The following is a 19,564-nucleotide window of genomic DNA, read 5'->3' on the forward strand; positions in this document are numbered from 1 at the left end:
TGTTCGGGGTGGTCGGGCGGAGGATGGTAGTTTGCAAGTGGGCGGGACGAGCGAAGAGCCAAGCACTTGTGGGCGGCCAGGGCGGGTTGTGTGCAAGGTGCGGTGCCATCGTTTTTGGCTTCCCAACCTCCTCGCAAAAAAAAGTCCGTCGACGGCACCACTCGTCCACTCCAGCCAGGCACACTTCTCGATCCCGCCCGCGCTGAGAGGGCTGACCTAGACTTCTCAGCACAGCACCGTAGCACCCAACCCCTCGATTTCCTGGAGCGACGGCTAGTATTCCCTGGAAGAGCAACTGCTATTCGTCACAATCCTTTTCTTTCCTTTCAGGTCCATCTATCAATCAGCGCTAGCGAATGTCTTCACTGACGCTGCTTCTGCCCTGGAGATCCAAGGGTTCTCGCAAGGGAATGTCCGGATGAAGATAAAAAAACAAACTTGGTTGTTCCGATTGACTGGATCTTGTTCGTATCGAAACATCCCATGTTATATTCTTCTTGCATGAGAGGGTGGATATAGAAGCTGTAGGGTTGTCTTGGGTCGGTCTGCCTCGTACATATGGGTGGAATCGCGGTGTTTTTTTGGCGGTCATGTTTCGACCTCTTTGCCCTTGTTAAGGGAGGTCCAACTTGCTGGGACGTGATTCCACTCCGCGAGTCCCGTTGACGGTCCCATCACCCACTCGATGACCGACGGCGTCTTTGCCCTGTCAATCATGCTTGTTCCTGCGTAAGCAGTACCGCTTATTTTGGCGGCGTGCAAGTACCCTGCGCCCTCCCAGGACAATCTTCTGAAGTCTTCTCAGTAATAACGGGCCGTCGTTCGAAGCATGGCTGGCCATGTGCAGGTTATCGGACTATGTGCGAATATTGCATGAGCTTATCCGTCCAAGCTATCAGATACCTATGCAGAAGAAACATGGCATCATCAACCGGCAGCTGGATAGGCACATACAGTAGGGCGGTGCGACAGTCAGTGGTGCCAAGAGATGCGTCTTGGCATCATTCATGATGGCATCTTTCCAAAGCCTCATCACTTGCCCGAGTCGGCGTTAGCCAAGATGAAGTTGTGAATCGAATTCTGGTGATAAGCTGTAGCAGGCTGTATATAGGTAGGTGGAGCTATTGGCCATTTGTGAGGCTGGCTGACGGGTTCGTATGGAGAGACCAGACATCTTGAACAATATTGTTCAAAGTTTGGTGACGAAACTCAATACATGTGCCAGTGGATGAGTCTACGACTAGGTAAGAAGAGAAAGATAAAGTGCAACAAGGGGCTCCCAGGAAAGGCGACCAATATATATACTAGAGACTGAGGTACCACTATCCTCTAAGAGTGACGAGAGCGTGGTGCAAGACCCGATGGATGACTGGAAGTGATTGCTTCCAACGTAGTTCGTTGTGAGCTGGTGGGTTCCAAGTTCGTCACTAAAAAAGCTGGGGCTGATGGGGAAATGGAAGCTGCAGGGAGCTCTCCTTGTTGCGCATCATCGAGGTTCCCTTGCCCGCCCGCACCGCTGGAAGTGGCCGCTGCGGCTACGAAACGCCTGCGCATTCCCAACACCTCGCATGCTGGAACCTGCCGCCAACATCAATGCTTCCTACACCTCAGACCAGCCCGTCATTTCGCCCGCCTTGCCAAGAAGCTCCATCGTCAACTACACCACTCATAACCTACAACATCCCCGCGTCGAACCGACAAGGACAGTCCTCAACCACGCAGAAGCTGTCTTGAGCTCTCCGACCGGGCGCATCAGCTTCGACACCTATTCATCATGTCCCTCGACCCTCCAACCTATCTCGCGTCGCTGCAAAGCAATATCCGCCAAAGGCCAATCCCGTGGGATGGCGCCGTCCGCGCCGGCACTCTGACGGAGGAGCAGTTGGCAAAAATCCGGGCTGTCGATAAAGTCAAGCGGGATGTGCGCAAACAAGTCATCGAGGCCGACCTGGATGGATACAAGACACTTTTCGCTGGCAAGAATGATAAGAGGAGCGTGCTAGAATTAGCGTCCAAGCGACCAGACGTGTGCCAGTACCTCCTCGTCTTGCTCAGCGACTTGCTAGACAGTTGGTTTCCCTTCGTTTCCTACTACCCGTGGCGGGATGCTCGTACACCACCACTATGCTCCTTCCACTCGTTCACTTCTTTCAATGTTTCCCGTAGCAACTGCCAGAAGAGGTGATCACTTTGGCAGTGACGTCGCATAGCGATGTATATACCCATCACTCCATTTCACGTACCACCATTTGGCGACCGTCGTCTAATATGATGTATCACAGATGTTCCCGCTCTGTCGAAAGCCTTTTTCGCCTCTGAAGATTCCAACCCCTACAAGAACATCCTGCCGCTGCTTGCGCATTCGAACAACACCGAAGACCCGATCCCTCTTCTTACCTCTATAGTTCTCGTCCGTCTCATGGCTTGCTCCAGAGATGAATCCACACCTACAGCCGAGAAGGCTTTGCCTATGCTATACAGTTATCTCGCTTCCCTAACCAAGAACTCGGACGCCGGACTGCAGGATATTGGCGTCCAAGAGTACTCGCAACTCCTCTACAGCCGCGTCTGCAGACAGCAATTCTGGAAGCAACGCAGCGAAACCGTCGGGCCGCTGATCGACATCCTACGTGCTGCCGCTGGTGTTTCCGGCGGTGATGCCTCAGCCAGTCTGTGGAGTGGTACTACCAACCCCATAAGGAGCGGTTTTGAACCTTCGGTTGGTGGGGGAGTCGGTCTACAGCTCCTTTACCATGTCCTTCTTGTCCTGTGGCAGATGAGTTTCGAGGCTGCGGATATTGGTGATGAACTGAACGAGTAGGAAGGCCCGTTTGAGAAGAATGAGTGAACAAAGGCTAACAGATATTCTACCACAGCGAATACGACATTGTGCTGCTTTATACCCACCTCCTCCGACTCTCGCCAAAGGAAAAGACGACGCGACTCCTCATCGCGACGCTTTACAACTTGCTGTCGAAGAACCAGAACTCCCTCCTCCCTATCGCCGTGCTTGCTCGCCTCCCTCAGTTGCTGCAGAACCTTTCAAGCCGACAGTTTACGGATCCAGATCTCGTCGAGGACCGAGACCAGCTGCGGGAGCTTGTTGAAGAATACACCAAGACCAAGACAACATTCGATGAGTATGTCGCCGAGGTCAACTCGGGCCACCTGAGATGGTCACCTCCTCACCGCAGCACTGTCTTCTGGGCGGAAAATGCTCGCAAGATTCTGGATTACGAGAATGGCGAGATTGTGCGCAAGCTGGCCGAGATTATGCAGAAGCCCTGGGAGAACGACAAGGCGGTGCTGGCGATTGCGTGCAATGATGTTGGTTTCTTGGTTCGCGAAGTGCCCGAGAAGCGAAGCCAGCTGGAGAGATATGGTCTCAAAACACGAATCATGGAGCTCATGGGCGAAGCTGATGAGAATGTCCGGTGGGAAAGCCTGCGTGCCCTTGGTGGATGGTTGCAGTACAGCTTTGACACCAAGTGATGGGTGGGCATCAATGTTTCAGGGATTGGGATGGATGGATGCATTGCATGAGAGCTTTTATGTTTACTACGACTACCGCATTCCTATTAGTGCAAGAATGGTTTCATGACGAGTTCAATGATCGATGGAATGGCTGGGAGGTGAGTTGCTACGAGGCAGACGAGTCTTGGAAGACTACAGAGTCATCAGCTCATGGCTTGTGTACTTTGCTTACTCCCAACATCGTCTAATCTGTGTTACCTATGTACCCCTCTTGTTCTGTTCGAGTTTTCCACTTTGAACTTATTAGTTATGTCAAACTTGTAATTGCTGCCAAAATATTTGACCATCGAGGTCGTTAATACGATACCATACCCTCGAGACCAGCATATCACCCTATTACGTAACCCCCATACAGTAAAGGCATGAGCTACCCCACTATACACCTTTCCTTATCTTATCAGTCAACATCGACCCCGGGCCTTGTGACATCACACTGCTAGCTGAGCTTCAAGTCGCGAACACGCAAAAGAGGCAGCAACACGCGACCAACAAAAACAAATCACAAACCGAGCATCTCGAAACTGTCACTATGGGAAGCAAACGAGTAAGTCCTTGGATCCTTGATGTTTATATATCGCCCTGCATGGACGAATTTGGCGAGTGTACAGACTCCCGTCAGCTCTCCACATTTGAGCTTGTCACACAAGCTTAAGCTTTTGGCAGCTAGCTGTCATATAAACGAAGTGTTTTGTTGGTTGTATACACTCTGAACACCATTCTGCTAACTTGAGTCATCAACTGGCAATTGGCTGACAATCCTTATTAAAGGTTTACTTTCTTGCCCATGGCAGGGTTCAAGGTACGATAGCCTAGATACGTGATACCTAGGTCTACTTGCCATTTCATCTCGGCGGCCATTTAAAAGCAACCAACAACACTGATTGGTTCGGGGTTGAAAAGCCTCTCGGGATATCGTTGACTTCCCTTAATGATATTTTCTAACACTGAATATGACAAAAGGTGTTTTCTACCGGTAAGTTGAGTTTGGACTGGTCATTCTATCTCTGTTTTTGGTTATATGTTTGTTTATTTTCTGCCTGGTTTCGTTCATTTTGTCGCTGCTTGTTCCCATGTTGTTCCCATGTTGTTGCTTTACTGACTTGTACATCTCGGCTCTTACATTTTCTGATACCTCCGCAAGTCTTTATCAAAATGGGTTTCGGTGTCACTCACTTCATCATTCTTCTATTTACAAAACTACCATAACTAACACTTACATACCTACCTACCCACGAAAAAGAAAATTCACGGCCAACAGAGCCCAAGAACTCAATCTAACAGGATGGGTCCGTAACCGGTCTGACGACAAGGCAAGTTACCACCGACCGGCATCTACATTCTACATTCTACATCTATAACCTGGACTTCTCTCTCTCTCTCTCTCTCTCTCTCTCTCTCTCTCTCTCTCTCTCTCTCTCTCTCTCTCTCTCTCTCTCTCTCTCTCTCTCTCTCTCTCTCTCTCTCTCTCTCTCTCTCTCTCTCTCTCTCTCTCTCTCTCTCTCTCTCTCTCTCTCTCTCTCTCTCTCTCTCTCTCTCTCTCTCTCTCTCTCTCTCTCTCTCTCTCTCTCTCTCTCTCTCTCTCTCTCTCTCTACTTTCACCATTCTCTACTACCTACCCTTATAAATTTTAATTACTCCGATCATTCTATGGGCTCAGGTCTGGGTCCCAAATCGATCCCGTGATTTATCCGGAAGTTTGAATAACCGACCAAAACACTAACTAACTGAGCGTTTCGCCTTGTTTTCAATCATTACAGGTCGAAGGAGAAGCCCAAGGAGACGAAACTTCTGTCTCCCAGCTCATCAAGGACTTGAAAAAGGGACCGACTCACGCGCTTGTTTCGAAGCTTGATGTGGAGGACAAAGAATTGGTGGATGGAGAGTCGGAGTTTGAGGTTAGGAGGGGTTAAGATGATTTGATTGAGGAGCAGAGATGGGCCATGTGCTTTGACACTGGGAGTGGGAGTTGATGACTTGAAGAACAAGAGGTGTCTTGAAACTTGATGATGGCGAAGTAATGAAGGAAACAAACATATCAATGCTGCGGAAGACAGCAGCAACTGGCTAAACGTAGGCTCCCGTGGACCTGATGTGTGAAAAGAACACGGGGCACAAAATTTAACACATTGCTTCATAACTACCCAGTTAAGCTGATTCATCTACCTTGTCAAATCCAAAAACAAAGATAAATACGAACATCATTATGCTCCATATGCTATCCACAACACCACAACCACACACCTAGTGTGTTCCAAACTCAAGCAGTCTACCCGTCAGACGGTCGGTCCTTTTCATAACGTGATACTAACAAAACAGCTCCCCTGACACCTATAAATTCCTAAAAGTAGTTCCTCCGCCACAGCTATTACTTTTCCTCAGTCCTTGGCTCTTGCGCTGTAGTGGTTCTCCTTTCCCTATGCGTGTTATCTCGTGCTTTTTTCCCACTTTCTCTCGCCTCTATAAAACCAAGGCTGATTATTGATAATACTGTTGAGTGGATATTATGCTTTTTCTTTCTTTCTGCTTTTAATGCGCTGTCTCTGTTCATCTCTTGTCTCTTTCACTGACTCTCCGACTGTCTTGCCGCCACAAATACAACCATCTAAGCAAACGTCATGGAAATCTCCTTCTCCTTTCCAAAGTTGTCGTCATCATCAAAGTCCGCCCAAGGATTATTAGCCGCCGGGAGAACCGGTACCGTCTGCGCTGACTTGATCTCCGGTCTCGCCGGGGCTGATGCCGAAGCCGAAGCCGAAGAAGCCCCATAACCCGTTGAGCTTGCTGTATTTCCATATGACGACTGCCTGTCGCTGGCAGCACTTGGCTTGGAGTGAGGGGGAGGAGACGCTTCAAATGCCGTGTCAAAAGTCATTTGGATCTCGGCGTCATCGTCATGTTTACCAGCACTGTAACCGTAATCATCCGCTCCGAACCCGCCTCCCCCGAACCCGCCCTTCGTATAGCCAGCGCTGTAATCGTACTGACGGGAGGAGCTTATTGATGGTTTGGGTGATGAGTTCCAAGCATTTTCCTCTTTGCGATCGTTCGACAACGAAACGGTAGACTGGTGCCTATTGTTGTATTCAACACTAGAGAACCCTCGATACGGCGGGACCGCCCCGAGGCTGGCACTCCTGGTCTCCCTCAGGTGGTCTCGCGTGCCCTTTATTACCGGCGCCGGCGGGCCGAGAGGAGGCGGCACGTCCAGCTTCATGGGCGGCAGGGTGCTCTTGATCTCCTTAAACTGAAGGATATCCTCATTAATGCCGCCACCGTTTTGGGAGCCGTTCTTTCCTTGCTGTTCCTTGGCCTCCTTGGCCAGCTCGGCGCGGATGGCGTCGACGTCGAACAGCACGCCGTGATTATTACCATCCCTATCCTCCGTCTTTCCGCCGCTCCCGGACGCGCCACTGCCTCCCGCTTTGGTCGAATCCTCGTAAACCTCCCATTCCTGCCTCTTTGGCTTCTTCTTGAAGAAGCTGAAAGCGCCGCCGCTCTTACTGCCCGATCTTTCTCTCCCCTCCCTTTCGAGCTCCTTTCTCGCCTCTTCGATTTCATTAATGAGTTCACGCTGCCTCTCCTGGTGGTTCTCCGGATCTGGCTCCTCGATCTCGACGAACTCGTCGTTTTCGATCATCCAACCGCATTCACGAAGCAACCGCGGCATCGCCGTACGGTAATCCATGTGACCCACCACGAACTCGGTGACGTCAAAGTTTTCTACCCCGGCAATCCCCTCGATGGGGGCAAGACCGCCAATCCGCCTGATACCGCCGTTGGTCAAACGGAAAAGGTACCCCAAGATCCAGTCGTTGCGGTTATATCCGTTGACAAAGCGCCCAGAGACCACGGCGCGCGCACGGAGGTATTCATCCGTCTTTACGACGATGGGGCTGCCGAAAAGATAAACGTTCTGGACGAGACCAAAAGCGCCCTTCCTGGCGAGTTCCTGAAGGCAGGAGTAGATAACGCGGCTACCCAGGGAGTATCCCACAAGGGTGACGGGGCGGGTACCCAAGTTGCGGTCAATAAGTGAGTCCGCGAGAATGAGACCAGCTGCCGTGGCACGGTCGAGGGATACAGCCCAAGGGTTATCAATTAGATAGGAGAGCTTGGTAAGCACGACTGGCAGCTGAATGGCAGACATCAAGCCCATTAGGATGGTGCTGCCCAGGAGCTGCTGGAGACCTTGGGTGAGGGCCTACGAACGAGTCAATACCACTTCCCTCCGTCATGACTAGTTCGGAAAACGAGCGCTTACCTCTGTGGCCAAAATATTAATGGTATCTCCCATACTCGTCAACATTTCCGGCTCCCAGAGAACGGAGTAAATATCACCCATCAGCGGATCCACCGTACTGAACGGCAACCGGACGTCATCCACCTTTCCCGTCATCCATCCAGACACCGTCACGATTAAATTAACCCGCTTATTGTTGTGTAGAGGCCTATACTCGAACGTCTTGACGGCGCCCGTTCGCCTATTTGCCGCACGGACACCGATGATGCTACCAGATGCCGCGGCCGAGGACGTGATGATGGCAGCACCTCCGGCGCCAGCAAGGAAGCCGGTTGTTCCACCAACACCAATCGTTGTGAAGCCGGCAGCCAGGCCAGCACCGATCACAGGGGCAAGCAGACCGGCAGACAAGCCGATAACCAAGCCGCCGCCGACAGTTGCCAGGCCCATCATGATGTAGCGTTTCTTGAGGGCCATCTTGCGTCGGTTCTCCTTGTGCTCTTCTTCGTTCCAGTTCTCCTTCTCGACAGCCTGTTGCATCTCCAGGGCGTCTGTCACTTTCTTTTCGAACCGGCAGATGTCAACCCAGGGAATCTCCAGATCCTTGGCGACTCTCTCGAGTAGAGTTCTTGACCTAGCGTCGTAGATGGAATCCGCAACAAGGACGAGGAACAAGTCGCACAGTACCGTCCACCTTAAATCGATATCAATCTTTTGCGAGGTTGGCATCTGCGACGGCATCCTGACGTCCTCGGTCAACTCTGACTTGTCTTCCATCGAGTAGGGTGGTGGGGGCTCCGCGGGCGATTCCGAGTCAGGAGACTGGGGCATCGAGTTGGGACGTGATGATTTCGCCGTAGATGTTGTCGAATCTCTTTTGCTAGCTTCGTCGGCCATGGGATTCTTGACCCTTGCGTTTGCCATGAGCACTGGGGTCAAATCCTGAGGCATGACGCCGTGCGCAGCAAGCTGCTCAATCATGATTTGCTCGTCCGGGCTGATGTCCATGTGCGAGTACAAGCGCATCATCATCTTCTGACTCCACATCTTCATGCTTTCGGCGGCGAAAGTGACTTCCTTCTTTGGCTTGCTCCTCCCTTGCTGAAGATGGTCCACCTCCTTTACCATGACTGACAGTTCCAGCCTCGTCAAGCCGACATACGCAATCCTTTGGCCCTCTGTAAGTAGCTCCTTGGTAGCCTGAAGTTGGCTGACGGCGTCACGCTGTACGTCGTCTTCCTCTGCCACGCCTGTGCCTCCCCCCGGGTCTTTAAATAGATACTGAGTGTTCTCATCCATGCTCGTCTGGGACTCGGCGTCGTCGTCGAGGAGGACCCTGGTGTATCCCTTGCCTGCACCGCCCAGTCCCGCGTATTGGACCTTCTCTTCCTCCGAGTCCTCGTGTTCTCGTGCAATCAGCTTGTTGTCGTCATCGTAGATATCATAGGGCGCATATGCCGGCATTTCCTGCCATTCGTCGTCCTCGTCCTTCTTCTTCTCCTCCGGGGGCTGGTTCAGAGTCAGCTGTTGATGGGAGAAGCCAGACGTGCCAGCTACGCCAAGAGCCCCGGCGCCCCCCATGGCGACAGTGCTAATCTCGCGGCGATGGCCCGGAGGTAACTCTTGATCTTTCCTGACTTCGGCTATGGCCAAATCTTCATACACGGGTGGCTCATCCGCAGCTGCTGGTTTCTTCACCGACGCGACTGTATGTTCTTGGGTGTTTGTTGTCTTGGTATCCGTGGTTAAAGGCTCGGACGGCATCTCCGGAGCTTTCGAAGTGGATATGCTCGGATTCCGAGAAGCCGGTAGGGCTGTCGAGGATCCGCCTTGTTGGCCATCGTGTTCGCGTTGAGCATCTGAAGAGAGTTGCGGCGCCCGCGCATCGCTGGTTCTGTTTTCGCAGTCCAGATCGGGCTTGTCGGATCCGTTCTTATCGTGGCTGCTGTGGGCGGCGATGTTTGATTCCTGCTTGTCTGAACCCTTATCTGTGGTCGTCGTCTGTTCGATACCTTGCGCGCCATTGTTCGTGGGCTTCGCATCCTTGACCGAGGCCGTCGTTTCCGGGATCGCGTCTGGTCGTGGTGTTGCAATCACAGGGGCTTGGTATTTCCTAATGGGCAAGCCGAAGTCGTCGAGCTCAGGCGGTTCTTGGACGGGCGCGGCATCGTTGCCAGGTTGTGACATGGCTGTGGCATTCTTTTGTTGTTGCGTAGAGTCAACCCCGGCGTTGACCCCAGTTACCGCGGCTTGTTGGTGGTCGTCGCCAGCCGGGCCTGCACCGAGTCCCGGCATGGCGTGTATCTCTATCGAACTCGGTCACTGTGATGAATTGGTGGCGGCCCAAACACGCGTGTTGGGCTGTTCCTTTGGCCGAAGTCCAAAGACCAAGTTCGGATCGAATTGGGAGTAACCGTCGGGCTGGATTGGCGCAATAAGTCGGATGATGCGAGAGGAAAGTTGAGACTGGCGGGGTCTGGACTCTGGACGGGATGGCGTTCTGTCACGGTAGTACACTAAGGTACAGACGGAAGCGTAGGTGTGTCGGGCTGATGCGGTCCCGGGTGCGTTTCAAAGGATGGAATGAGGTGCAGTGGGCAGCAACTGGACGCAATCACCTGCCTGCACACATCCATCGACATTTTGGCCTGTCACTTCCGCTTTGGAGTGGAGATAACGTACCTGCTGCCCGCTGCAGTCTCCCCACCATTACCCCTGTCTCAGGTTTAAGTTCAGGGGGCAAGGGTTCGTTGACGGGAGACATTTCCTAACGCGCGTCGCCTAAAATCTCCAGAGCATCAACAACACAGATGCCAACCTCGGTCAAGATATACCGAGATGTTGAAATATCCATCAGTTTTACGTAATGTCGAACCAGGGTTTCCTTACGGCTCGCTCTCAGGTACATATTGTCCGAATTGTCAGTTCTTCGCTCCGGACCTTCATAGAGCATGGCCGGGTTCGAACTCCGAAGACAACAGGAAGCAGGTCGACAACGTCGTTGTCTGGTCCGCTAGGTGTCAACTCAGGTAGTTTCGTTAGACGCTCAAAGTTGTGACAATGAAAAGCCGACCGCTTTGTATGGCAGGTGGGCTACATTGTGTTGGATTCGGCTTATTGTTCTCACAGGCTCGACGATCACATATTAACGGCTCTTGTCTTGGGAACTTTTTTGGTTCTCTCGATTTTAAGTTTTATGTTCATCACATCATGAGCTTATACGATGGCCAACTATCTATGTACAGCCGGGTTGGTTTGTTCTCATCATCTCCTGCTCCCAAACACCCACATACTTTTTCTTACCCGTTAATTTTCACTGACACCTTTTAGATATAGACGTAGCACAGCGGATCTCCGGTAAGGGTATTCATGATATCCTTGATAACCACCGGCGGGAAGTCAGGGTGGACGACGATGGATTCGTCTACCGTAACATCCGGGGTGGGTGGGCTGTTAAGGAAGGTATGGGTTCCAGAAACGTTGAACAAGCGGTTGGCGGGATCCAAATTCTGCCAGATCCACCATACGCGGTCGATTTGGCCGTGGTGGAGATAGAAAGCCGGGTCGCCGTTGGAGAGGAACACATCACCAGCGGGATCACCGCCAATGGACATGTGGCCACCAAAGTGCACGCCTTGATCGCCGACGAAAGGGGCAAAGCGCGGGTCATTATCGAAGCGAACATCGTTTGCCTATAAGGAAAGGAAAGCGACGAGTTAGCCAGTGGTCTTCTGACCATATAAGTGAGTGACTGCTTGGAGAGAGAGGCCGGACGCACCAAAGCAGCCTGGAAGATATCAAGCTCGTTGCTCTGCAGAATCAGGTTCGTGGTGTTGCGGAAGTTGGCGTGTTTATGAAGAAGAACGCTGTTCAGATCACGCTTGAGACAGCGCGTGTTCTTGAGGTTAGGGTTTTCCACGCTTGTGTAAGTGGACGTTCCCCAGTCGGTAAGCAACACGGGGCCGAGGTGAGTCTCCAGACCCCCGAAAGGGCCCTTGGTGACGCAGCCACTACCGTTGCCAGGAGGATATGTCACAGCCGGGTACTGGTCGGGCCAGAGGGTCATGTTGTAGCCCTCATGAGGAACGCGGTCACCGTCAGCGCCAAGGGAAGCGTCCGAATCGTCGAATACGGGCGACTTGCTAAGGTCTCCTTCGGTATCAAAACCCCATTCCCAGTAAGGGATGGGACCTGCGAAGTTACGGTTCATGATTAGTATATATGGGAAAGGTTACTGTGGTTTGGACGAAAAGGAAGTAGACATACCCTTGTACCCACAGGCTGCTAGTTGCTGCTCATAGGTGTGGAGGAGGTAGCGATGCCAGGGAAGGAATAAAGCCTGTCACATATACGATTAGAGACCGATCGGTTGCGCCGTGAGGAAGGTTATTTACCGAAAAGTGAACCTCAAAAGTTCTGTTTAGATGGATCCATTGGAGGTCTTCATAGGCCGAGGTAGTTCCCTCAACTTCTTGGAAAACACTTGGTTTCTTCTGTAAGCACTGAACGGCGGCCACGTACTTTCTCCGCTGGCCAGGAGGGATTGTGCGCCTATGTTCTCAACCGTGAGTATTTTTATTTTAGGCAAATCCGCTGTTGCGGCTTTGGTTGAGAATACTGATTATAGTACATACCATTCTTGCCTAACTTTGTAGTCAGACTTCTTGCACTTTCCCTTGAAGGCCTTCATGGCATTCTGGGTAGCAATCTTGTTGAGAGCAGCGAGAGCCGACCCCGAGTCAATGTCATGCTGACTGAACTTTGGCAGATTCAAAGCAGAGGCAGCTCCGGCAAGAGCTGCCGAAACGCAGATGACGGACTTGATGTGCATGATGGGCGACCTCACCTCTCTCGTGAGTTAAATCTTGGAGGTGATGGGAGAGGCGAAGGAAGATACTGGCTGACAGAAATCATCTCTCACGGGTGCTTATATACTTTCAACAGAAATTGTTTTTAACTATTTATTTCTGTCAAAGTCGGTATGGCCCCGTTGAGGTCGGCCCGGCCCCGTCTCGTACTCGTTCGCGACCTGAGGCGATAGGACGCCAGAAGGCATTCGCGTGTGGACAGATACCATGGTACTGTGTAAATGCGAAGCTATTTCTGCATGATCTTACCACCTACTGGTAGCCTATTCTCACGCTCGAGACTTGGCTTGTATGATCCTCGCCGTGTTATTGCTGGGGAATAGCTCAACTAGTGAGAAAAAGGAAGAAAATGTGGGTAGGTTGGCATCTGGACTGTCTAGAGGCGTGGGTAGCGATGGCAAGCGAATCCCAAAAGAGTTGGTATTGTGTGGTTGAAAGTCTGTGCATACAATCGGCCGTATGTTGCTACCACCATCAAGTTGGCTGCGGCCGCTCTACCAAACTATTTGAACTTCTCATGTAAAAATTCGTACTCATAGTAACCTTGAGCGGCCTTTTCATAAGAGTCTGATATCCTTTTCTCCTTCAGTCAGAATGCTTCTTCATTAAAAGGTCTTCACGTAGTCAAGGGGCTGGTCTTCGACACTGTTCATGATGAGGTTCTTACACATAACACTGAATATGGCAGCTCGGCAGCTAGTCGAAAAGACAATAGCTTCCTTTGAGGAAGAGGAACTTGCCGGCGATGGTCCTTTGGGTTATCTGCTCCGAGCAACTCATCCAGTGTCAGCCAGTCCTGTTCATGACAACACCAGCAGGGGTTTCTGGGCTTACTCAACAACTACCACCTCGGCTGTGATGGACTACCCTTTTCAAGTTTGGAGGATAGGAAAACACACAAAACAAAGTAGCGCCCCGGGATTTGCCCCCCTGCAGCGGGAGCGCGAGTCCGGGACCTAACCGCCCGCGCGCCCACATCGTCCCTCGTCGGGCCACGGACCCGGGTTCGAGAATGGCTTAGTGCTATGCAACGTCACCAAACGATATGTCTTGGAGGAGACAAGCAAGTACCGTTGTGGCGTTTTCTCAGGTACTGCATATACCAATTGGTGCATATTTATTTAGCTACAGAGTCCTACAAGACTGCTGGGAGAGCGGTACGGGTTCTGCATATCTTCTGTTTAGTGCACAGTACTCCAACGGCTTGAATTACATGCAAAATTCGGGGTAGGAATTCACTTACCAGCACCATGTTCCGAGTTCCTGCCGGGACAGCTGCATACAGTTCACACCGCACATCTGGCTATCGCATCCTCCCATCGCTGCTTCTAACTTAAGTCACAGCATACATCCTGAACTGGTACTGTAGAAATAGCAACCAAAAATTCGTGGGAGAGCAGAGCCAGGAATCGAACCCAGATACTTGTACCCCATCGGGACCTTGGGCCACATGGCTGAGATTTATCCACCAAGATCGCTCATCATGTCCTCGACCACCGTACCGTTCCTGCCGTCCTAATGAACAATCTTGTCTGCCTCGAATGTACTTCCACTCATACACGCTGGTCATCTTTGAATTCTCCTTGTATTCTACTAGATCACGCCTTATCTAACGAAAGGCGCCTTTGAGAAACGAGTAAAGGTATATACACATAACGTACCATGCAATGTACCCCCTCTCACGCTTCAACTGAGAGGACCCCCAAGATGGAAATCCACAAGATTCCCATTACCACATGCCAGCAGGTGCCAGGTAGCTATCCACCTTCCTCTTCTTGGCCCACTTTCGGCAGTGCCAGGCCTGCCGTCTTTTTTAATGATCATGGTACCGGTATCCGTGAACCGAACAGTGGTGACAAGATACCGCCTTGGCATATATATCCGTATGTCGGTATTACAGGAGCGGGCAATGGTGGCGCACGGGTTGATAAAAGCCGTTCCCAATGGTCATTGTTGCAGCCCTATCACCCGCACCCATAATAACTCCATTTATTCGACCCCTAACCGGACGATTCACTCCTCCTTGGCAGCCGCCTCCCCTTGACCCTGACCCTCGCCGGCCGCACCATCTCCACCCTCCGCGGCGCCGCCGGCGGTTTTCTTGCGCCTCTTCCGCTTAGCCTTGCCCTCCGCCGTCGATTCCGCATTTACGTCTGAGGGTTTCTTCGGTTTTTGTTGCTGGTCTGATGGCGATTTCTTCTGCTTCTTGTCGTCTCCCTCGTTCTTGGCCTTCTTCCTAGCCAGGGGATTTGGCTGTTTGGGGCCGTAGTTCTTCTTTTTCTTCTTCTTCTCCGGTGCCGCGGAACCTGCGTCTGGAGCAGCAGCATCTCTCAATGACTTTTCCTTCTTGGCTCCCTCGCCCTCGGCCTCGCTGTCGGAATCACCGCCTTCGGAGGCTTCTTCCTCTTCGCCGTCTTCTATCTTTCTCTTCAGTGGCCTTCTGATGATACCATCCTTGAACCTGTAGAGCGTGTTAGTATTGGAGAAGGTCGGGAAGGTGTGCGTGGTTGACGGTTGGTGAAAACTTACTTTTGACGCTCCTCCCTGTCTCTGATTTGCTGTGATGCGTCCGACATGGGCTCGAGGATCATGACACTCCTGCGGCAGTACATCAGTGGCGTAGGAACCACCGACCTCAACCTGTGCCTCTGTTGAAACGAATAAGTCAAGTTAGCAAACGCTCTTTATGTTCATAGAAAGTTCCATTTTTCTTTCCCGGAACAATGACTTACCAACCACTCATCATTGCTCGCCACCACATAACGGAACTTGTTCTCCCCTTTACCCTTGGGGTCGACAACCGAAAGCATGCACTCGCGCTCGGTCAAAGGGTCCTGGTCCATCATATGGCCGCAGCGTCTCCTCTCAAAGGTCTTGGCGCGCTCGATGGCAGCGGGCACGTTCGGGTCCCGGTCGGGGCCGGGCTTGTTCTTTGCGTACAGGGCGCGGATGCAGCACTGGGTGATCATGGGCTTGATGTCCTTGGTGTTGAGCGTCTTCTGGAACAGGTTCATGACATCAAGCTTGACCGTATCGAGCACGATGTCGCTAGTCAGGAGCAGCTGATAGGGCTGACGGAAGCCAAGCTGCTCGAACGAGCGCATCAGCTTCTTGTAGGCCTTCCTGCTCTTGCCCATTGTGAGACTGTTGGCGGGGTTGTAGTCGACTGGGGTACTCTAAAAATGTGTGTTTGGTGGTCGTCGAGAAGGATGGACGGCCAAATCGAATTGGGGAATAGGTGAAAAAGTGAGGTGGTTGTATGGGCAGTGAAGTGAGGTCAGATCGATGTTTCCTCTGATGAAGGAGGCCCACCCTCGTCTGTCGGTTTGATGTGGAAGGAAAAACCGAGAAGGAGACAAGAGGTGATCTGAGGAAATGACCCAAATCTCTCAAGAAGACACAAAAATGAATGACCAGATAGTCTCTAGTCAAAGATCAGAGTCGTTTATGAAAAAGGACACGAAAAGTCGGTCCAATTGTCGTTGTCTGCTCCCAACTTCCGTTCACAACCAGATCTTCATAAAACTTTCAAATTGACTTCCTAGAAAAATTTCCAGGCAGGCAATTGGCCCAGGATGTTTTGGCAGCTTGGGTGGTCCGAGCGTAGCGCAACCCCCCATCGTGGAAAAGCATCGAAATGCCCCACATCCCGCTCCCAGCTGCAGCCCCGAACCTGCGCTGAGCAGAAGCCCCTGCGTGCGCTGGAAGCCAGAACATGTCCACTTGTCAGCCGCATTGGACCCTTGACTTTGGAGATCTTCCTCCCACGTGCAAAACATCACCCCGTTTCCGTTTCCGAATGCAGTGCAAGATAACTCGGCTGTTGCAATAGACGTACGTATAGATCGATGTCTTTGTTTCGATATGGGCTGTATTGTCTGCGTTCAACAAGACGGTCGGTACCAGCTGTACCTATCGGACACACAATCCGCTGTTGCAGGGGCAAGCCTATCTAGAGTAGAGAGACACAATGGTACCTCTGCGGATAGTTCTCTCTTTTGTCTGGACAATACCAGCTTTCCCAGGGAAGCAAGAAGTGCAATGTTGCCTCTTATAGAGTTAAGCTGCCACTGATAACCCACACCAAACGCCGTCTCGCTAACTCATGGCTCGATCCTCACTGCCTGCCGCTTGCTTTCCATCCACCTCGCCTCTCTGTCTACCATGAGGTTCCCGCTTTGAAAACCAACACCTTGAAATGTATTCCTCAGAAAACCAATATGTAAGTGTGGAAATTGCAAGATAATATGAACGTACAACCCAAGAGAAGCCGCTCAAAAAGTAGTAGTAAGCAAACCAAAACCTATCTGGAAACTCCATGCTGTGTAGGTCATCTCCGGTAAAAACAGCAGCCATCTTTCCTTTTGTCCCGAAGCCCACCCCTCCAAAGAAACCCAACAAAAGAAAACCCATATCTATAATTCTGCTTCGAAAACGAAGAAAGGCAACGGAGAATGTTCAAACAGTAACTGGTCGTCAATCGTTCCTTTTGCAAATAGCTGCAACGACGCTGATATCGTCTGGCTTGCCTGTCAAAATTTCCCATGTTAGTCATACCGTACGATCCTGTGTGGCTTGGGGGGAGGAATCAAACTTACCACCTTCACTGGCAAGACCTTCTTCAATAGCATGTTCCATAAATGGACTCTCCGCGTACGGATCCAGAGCAATGGCCTTTGCCGCTTCCATCAATTCCTCCGCCACGAAGCCCATCATGCCAGCATCGGTGTCTAGCACGGTCCCCCGTAGAGCGCTCTTGGTCACCTTCACTTCACCCGCCCTCCATTTGTCTATGCACTCGCATACCTTCTCCGAGATTTCATGGGACCAAAGGTTGTCGATAACGCCATCCGACATGGCGAGTACAACATCTCCTTCCTGTATTGGCACCTCGTCCACCACCGCAATCGTACGGGGGGTATCTGGACTGTTGGTGCCCAGTTGACGCGGGCAATCGAACCAATGCCACTGCTCGGTCGACTTGTAGACGATTTCCCGTGTTGACGGCCGCACAACCATCACCTGCGAATCGCCAAGGTTGGTGACGTAAAGCAACGGCTCCACATCGCTTCTTCCGCTGTTGTCCGTTTTCTTAGTCTCCCCCTGCTCTTTAGCGTCGCCAGTGCTATCGGCGCTCTGATAAGACGACCGATCCCCATCTGTCAGCTTCGTGACACCTCCACTTGCGGGACCCTTGTCAGACTCAGCAGCGTCCTGACCGGGTTCTCCCAGCTTGCGACGGTAATGTAGCTGTGCGCCCGCGACCGTCGTCGTGCCTTGCCAGTCGTTCGGTGATGCCGTCGCTTCCATTGTTTGTTCGTACGCTTTTTGCAAAGATGCGATCGGGTCGGGGCGGTAGGCGTCTCCTTGCCGTACGGCGTCCTCGAAAACGGCGCTGGCCCAAAAGTGTAATATCAGTCGGGACCAGAGGCTGTAGGCGCAACCGGGTTCATGTCGGTTAGCAATCTGTAAGTGACTCTCCAACCCCGGACGACCGGGACGGCAAGTGACGTAAAAGAATTCCCAGCACCGTCAACGGGAGAAAAGGGCCGAAAGAAAACTTTGACAAGAGGAAAGGGGCGGTAATCGAGGAATAGGACTCACCCAGCATGCCCTCGGGGTCGTGTACTCCATGCGCCCACGCCGTCGTTTGCGCAAACGAAGTATTTGCTAGCAAATACAGCATCGTCGCCATTGGTATAACCTCGTATCAACTTCCCATTGACATAGGCTGCGCGGCGGTCTCGACTGCGATCGTGCGTACTGAGAGGGTCGCTGAAAGAACCAGAGGGTGGCGAGAGAAATGGTGGTGGGAAAGGACGTGGTGGTCGCTTGGCGTATAGACCAATGCCGGTGTCGAAGCGGAACGGAAGCTTGGGGAGCTCTTCCTCGGCGATGCCGTCCTCATGTAGTCCAACAGGTGACTGCTCGTCATGGCCAGCTTCTTCAAGGCCAGGAAGTGTTTCGGTTGGCGCCGTAGAGGATTCCTGAGCGATCGTGGGAGAGGGACTGGCGCGGGTTGTGTCATTGTCGCTGGGACGAAGCGTTGCCAGCCCTGAAAAGAAGCCGGCACGCTGTTGCTGCCATTGAGGGTGGCATGGCCATTCCACAATGACTCGTGATCGTGGTCCCTCCCTTAGGTTCCGAAGGCTGGTTTTCGCGATAGAAGACGATAGTAAGACGGGCACAGCGCCCCGCGGGCTTGCGTGTGGTATCGAGGCCAGCAGTCGGGGAGGTAGTCTCCTCATTCCAGTGGCGCGCGATCGAAGTGATTTATGGTGATGCTGAGGGGCAGCATCCGAGGAGAGAGGAAGAGGCCCTGTGGAGGGGTATCGTAAGGTAGTAGTACGTAAAGAAGGAGGGAAACGAAGGGCTCCAAGCAAAGTGCGCACGGCGTTGGTTCTATGTCAAGGAAGACTCCTGACCTGACAAGTCCAGAAACGACAGTAAAGAAGGGAAAAGAGTCTCCGGGTCAGAAGGCATTGGATGGAAACTTTCAGGTTGGTGACTGGTGGTCCTTCCCAGATTTCTTGCCCTTTTGGGGCGCCTGGAGGGACGGTTACAGGCTCGGCAGGCAGGGCTCTGCACTACACTACCGCAACAGCACAGGGGCCCCTTATCTTATCGCACATGAATAGGTGCCCGCCTCTCGACGCTACTGCGTGAGCATATGTAGCTAAAAACCTACTAAGAATCTCGCCCTGCTAATAATACCACCGAACGGCATTATTCACCGGAACATCGGGAATCTTTCCAGGGGCTCCAAGGTTGGTAACCATGCAATCCAAATCTGTACGGAGCGTGGGCCGTCGCCGTGTACTGCGCGTAGCATGCAAGTGTAGGCACGAGCGGATCGTTTCTGACGGGATTACCCCACTGTTAACGTTACCTGCCCTGCCGCATCTGGTGATGCCTCTTCGTG

General features: G+C 52.1%; 6 protein-coding genes across 6 annotated transcripts; 2 read left to right on the forward strand and 4 right to left on the reverse strand.

The window, feature by feature from the left end:
- Positions 1-1,412: 1,412 nt before the first annotated feature.
- Positions 1,413-3,492, forward strand: SMAC4_04272 (uncharacterized protein; the record flags this gene model as incomplete). Its single annotated transcript, XM_003350920.2, has 3 exons — positions 1,413-2,069; positions 2,283-2,817; positions 2,877-3,492. The coding sequence occupies exons 1-3, from the start codon at positions 1,775-1,777 to the stop codon at positions 3,490-3,492; spliced, it is 1,446 nt and encodes a 481-aa protein (XP_003350968.1). The 5' UTR covers positions 1,413-1,774.
- Positions 3,493-4,007: 515 nt separating this feature from the next.
- On the forward strand, positions 4,008-5,444 carry SMAC4_12834 (uncharacterized protein; the record flags this gene model as incomplete). Its single annotated transcript, XM_066091096.1, has 5 exons — positions 4,008-4,078; positions 4,303-4,333; positions 4,495-4,507; positions 4,775-4,844; positions 5,292-5,444. The coding sequence occupies exons 1-5, from the start codon at positions 4,064-4,066 to the stop codon at positions 5,442-5,444; spliced, it is 282 nt and encodes a 93-aa protein (XP_065945628.1). The 5' UTR covers positions 4,008-4,063.
- A 428-nt stretch (positions 5,445-5,872) lies between these two features.
- Positions 5,873-10,069, reverse strand: SMAC4_04271 (uncharacterized protein; the record flags this gene model as incomplete). Its single annotated transcript, XM_003350919.2, has 2 exons — positions 5,873-7,735; positions 7,796-10,069. 2 exons carry the CDS (start codon positions 10,067-10,069, stop codon positions 6,137-6,139), a joined length of 3,873 nt encoding a protein of 1,290 aa, XP_003350967.1. The 3' UTR covers positions 5,873-6,136.
- A 431-nt stretch (positions 10,070-10,500) lies between these two features.
- SMAC4_04270 (uncharacterized protein) lies at positions 10,501-12,605 on the reverse strand (the record flags this gene model as incomplete). Its single annotated transcript, XM_003350918.2, has 5 exons — positions 10,501-11,466; positions 11,553-11,965; positions 12,041-12,113; positions 12,169-12,325; positions 12,409-12,605. 5 exons carry the CDS (start codon positions 12,603-12,605, stop codon positions 11,101-11,103), a joined length of 1,206 nt encoding a protein of 401 aa, XP_003350966.1. The 3' UTR covers positions 10,501-11,100.
- Positions 12,606-14,225: 1,620 nt separating this feature from the next.
- On the reverse strand, positions 14,226-16,168 carry SMAC4_04269 (uncharacterized protein). The gene is made up of 3 exons (XM_003350917.2): positions 15,375-16,168; positions 15,172-15,290; positions 14,226-15,103 (listed from the first exon to the last, which is right to left on the reverse strand). Exons 1-3 carry the CDS (start codon positions 15,777-15,779, stop codon positions 14,656-14,658), a joined length of 972 nt encoding a protein of 323 aa, XP_003350965.1. The 5' UTR covers positions 15,780-16,168; the 3' UTR covers positions 14,226-14,655.
- Positions 16,169-16,194: 26 nt separating this feature from the next.
- Positions 16,195-18,890, reverse strand: SMAC4_04268 (uncharacterized protein; the record flags this gene model as incomplete). Its single annotated transcript, XM_024655638.2, has 3 exons — positions 16,195-17,171; positions 17,241-18,073; positions 18,247-18,890. 3 exons carry the CDS (start codon positions 18,888-18,890, stop codon positions 17,119-17,121), a joined length of 1,530 nt encoding a protein of 509 aa, XP_024510915.2. The 3' UTR covers positions 16,195-17,118.
- Positions 18,891-19,564: the final 674 nt, after the last annotated feature.

This window comes from Sordaria macrospora, chromosome 1 (genome assembly GCF_033870435.1).
Source record: "Sordaria macrospora chromosome 1, complete sequence".
Taxonomy (NCBI): domain Eukaryota; kingdom Fungi; phylum Ascomycota; class Sordariomycetes; order Sordariales; family Sordariaceae; genus Sordaria; species Sordaria macrospora.

Coding starts and splice junctions, on each gene's coding strand:
- SMAC4_04269 (XM_003350917.2), bottom strand. CDS start 15,779: ATGGGCAAGAGCAGGAAGGCCTACAAGAAGCTGATGCGCTCGTTCGAG. Junction 15,291..15,374: donor CGAGCAATGATGAGTGGTTG/GTAAGTCATTGT, acceptor TCGTTTCAACAG/AGGCACAGGTTGAGGTCGGT. Junction 15,104..15,171: donor GACAGGGAGGAGCGTCAAAA/GTAAGTTTTCAC, acceptor CACGCTCTACAG/GTTCAAGGATGGTATCATCA.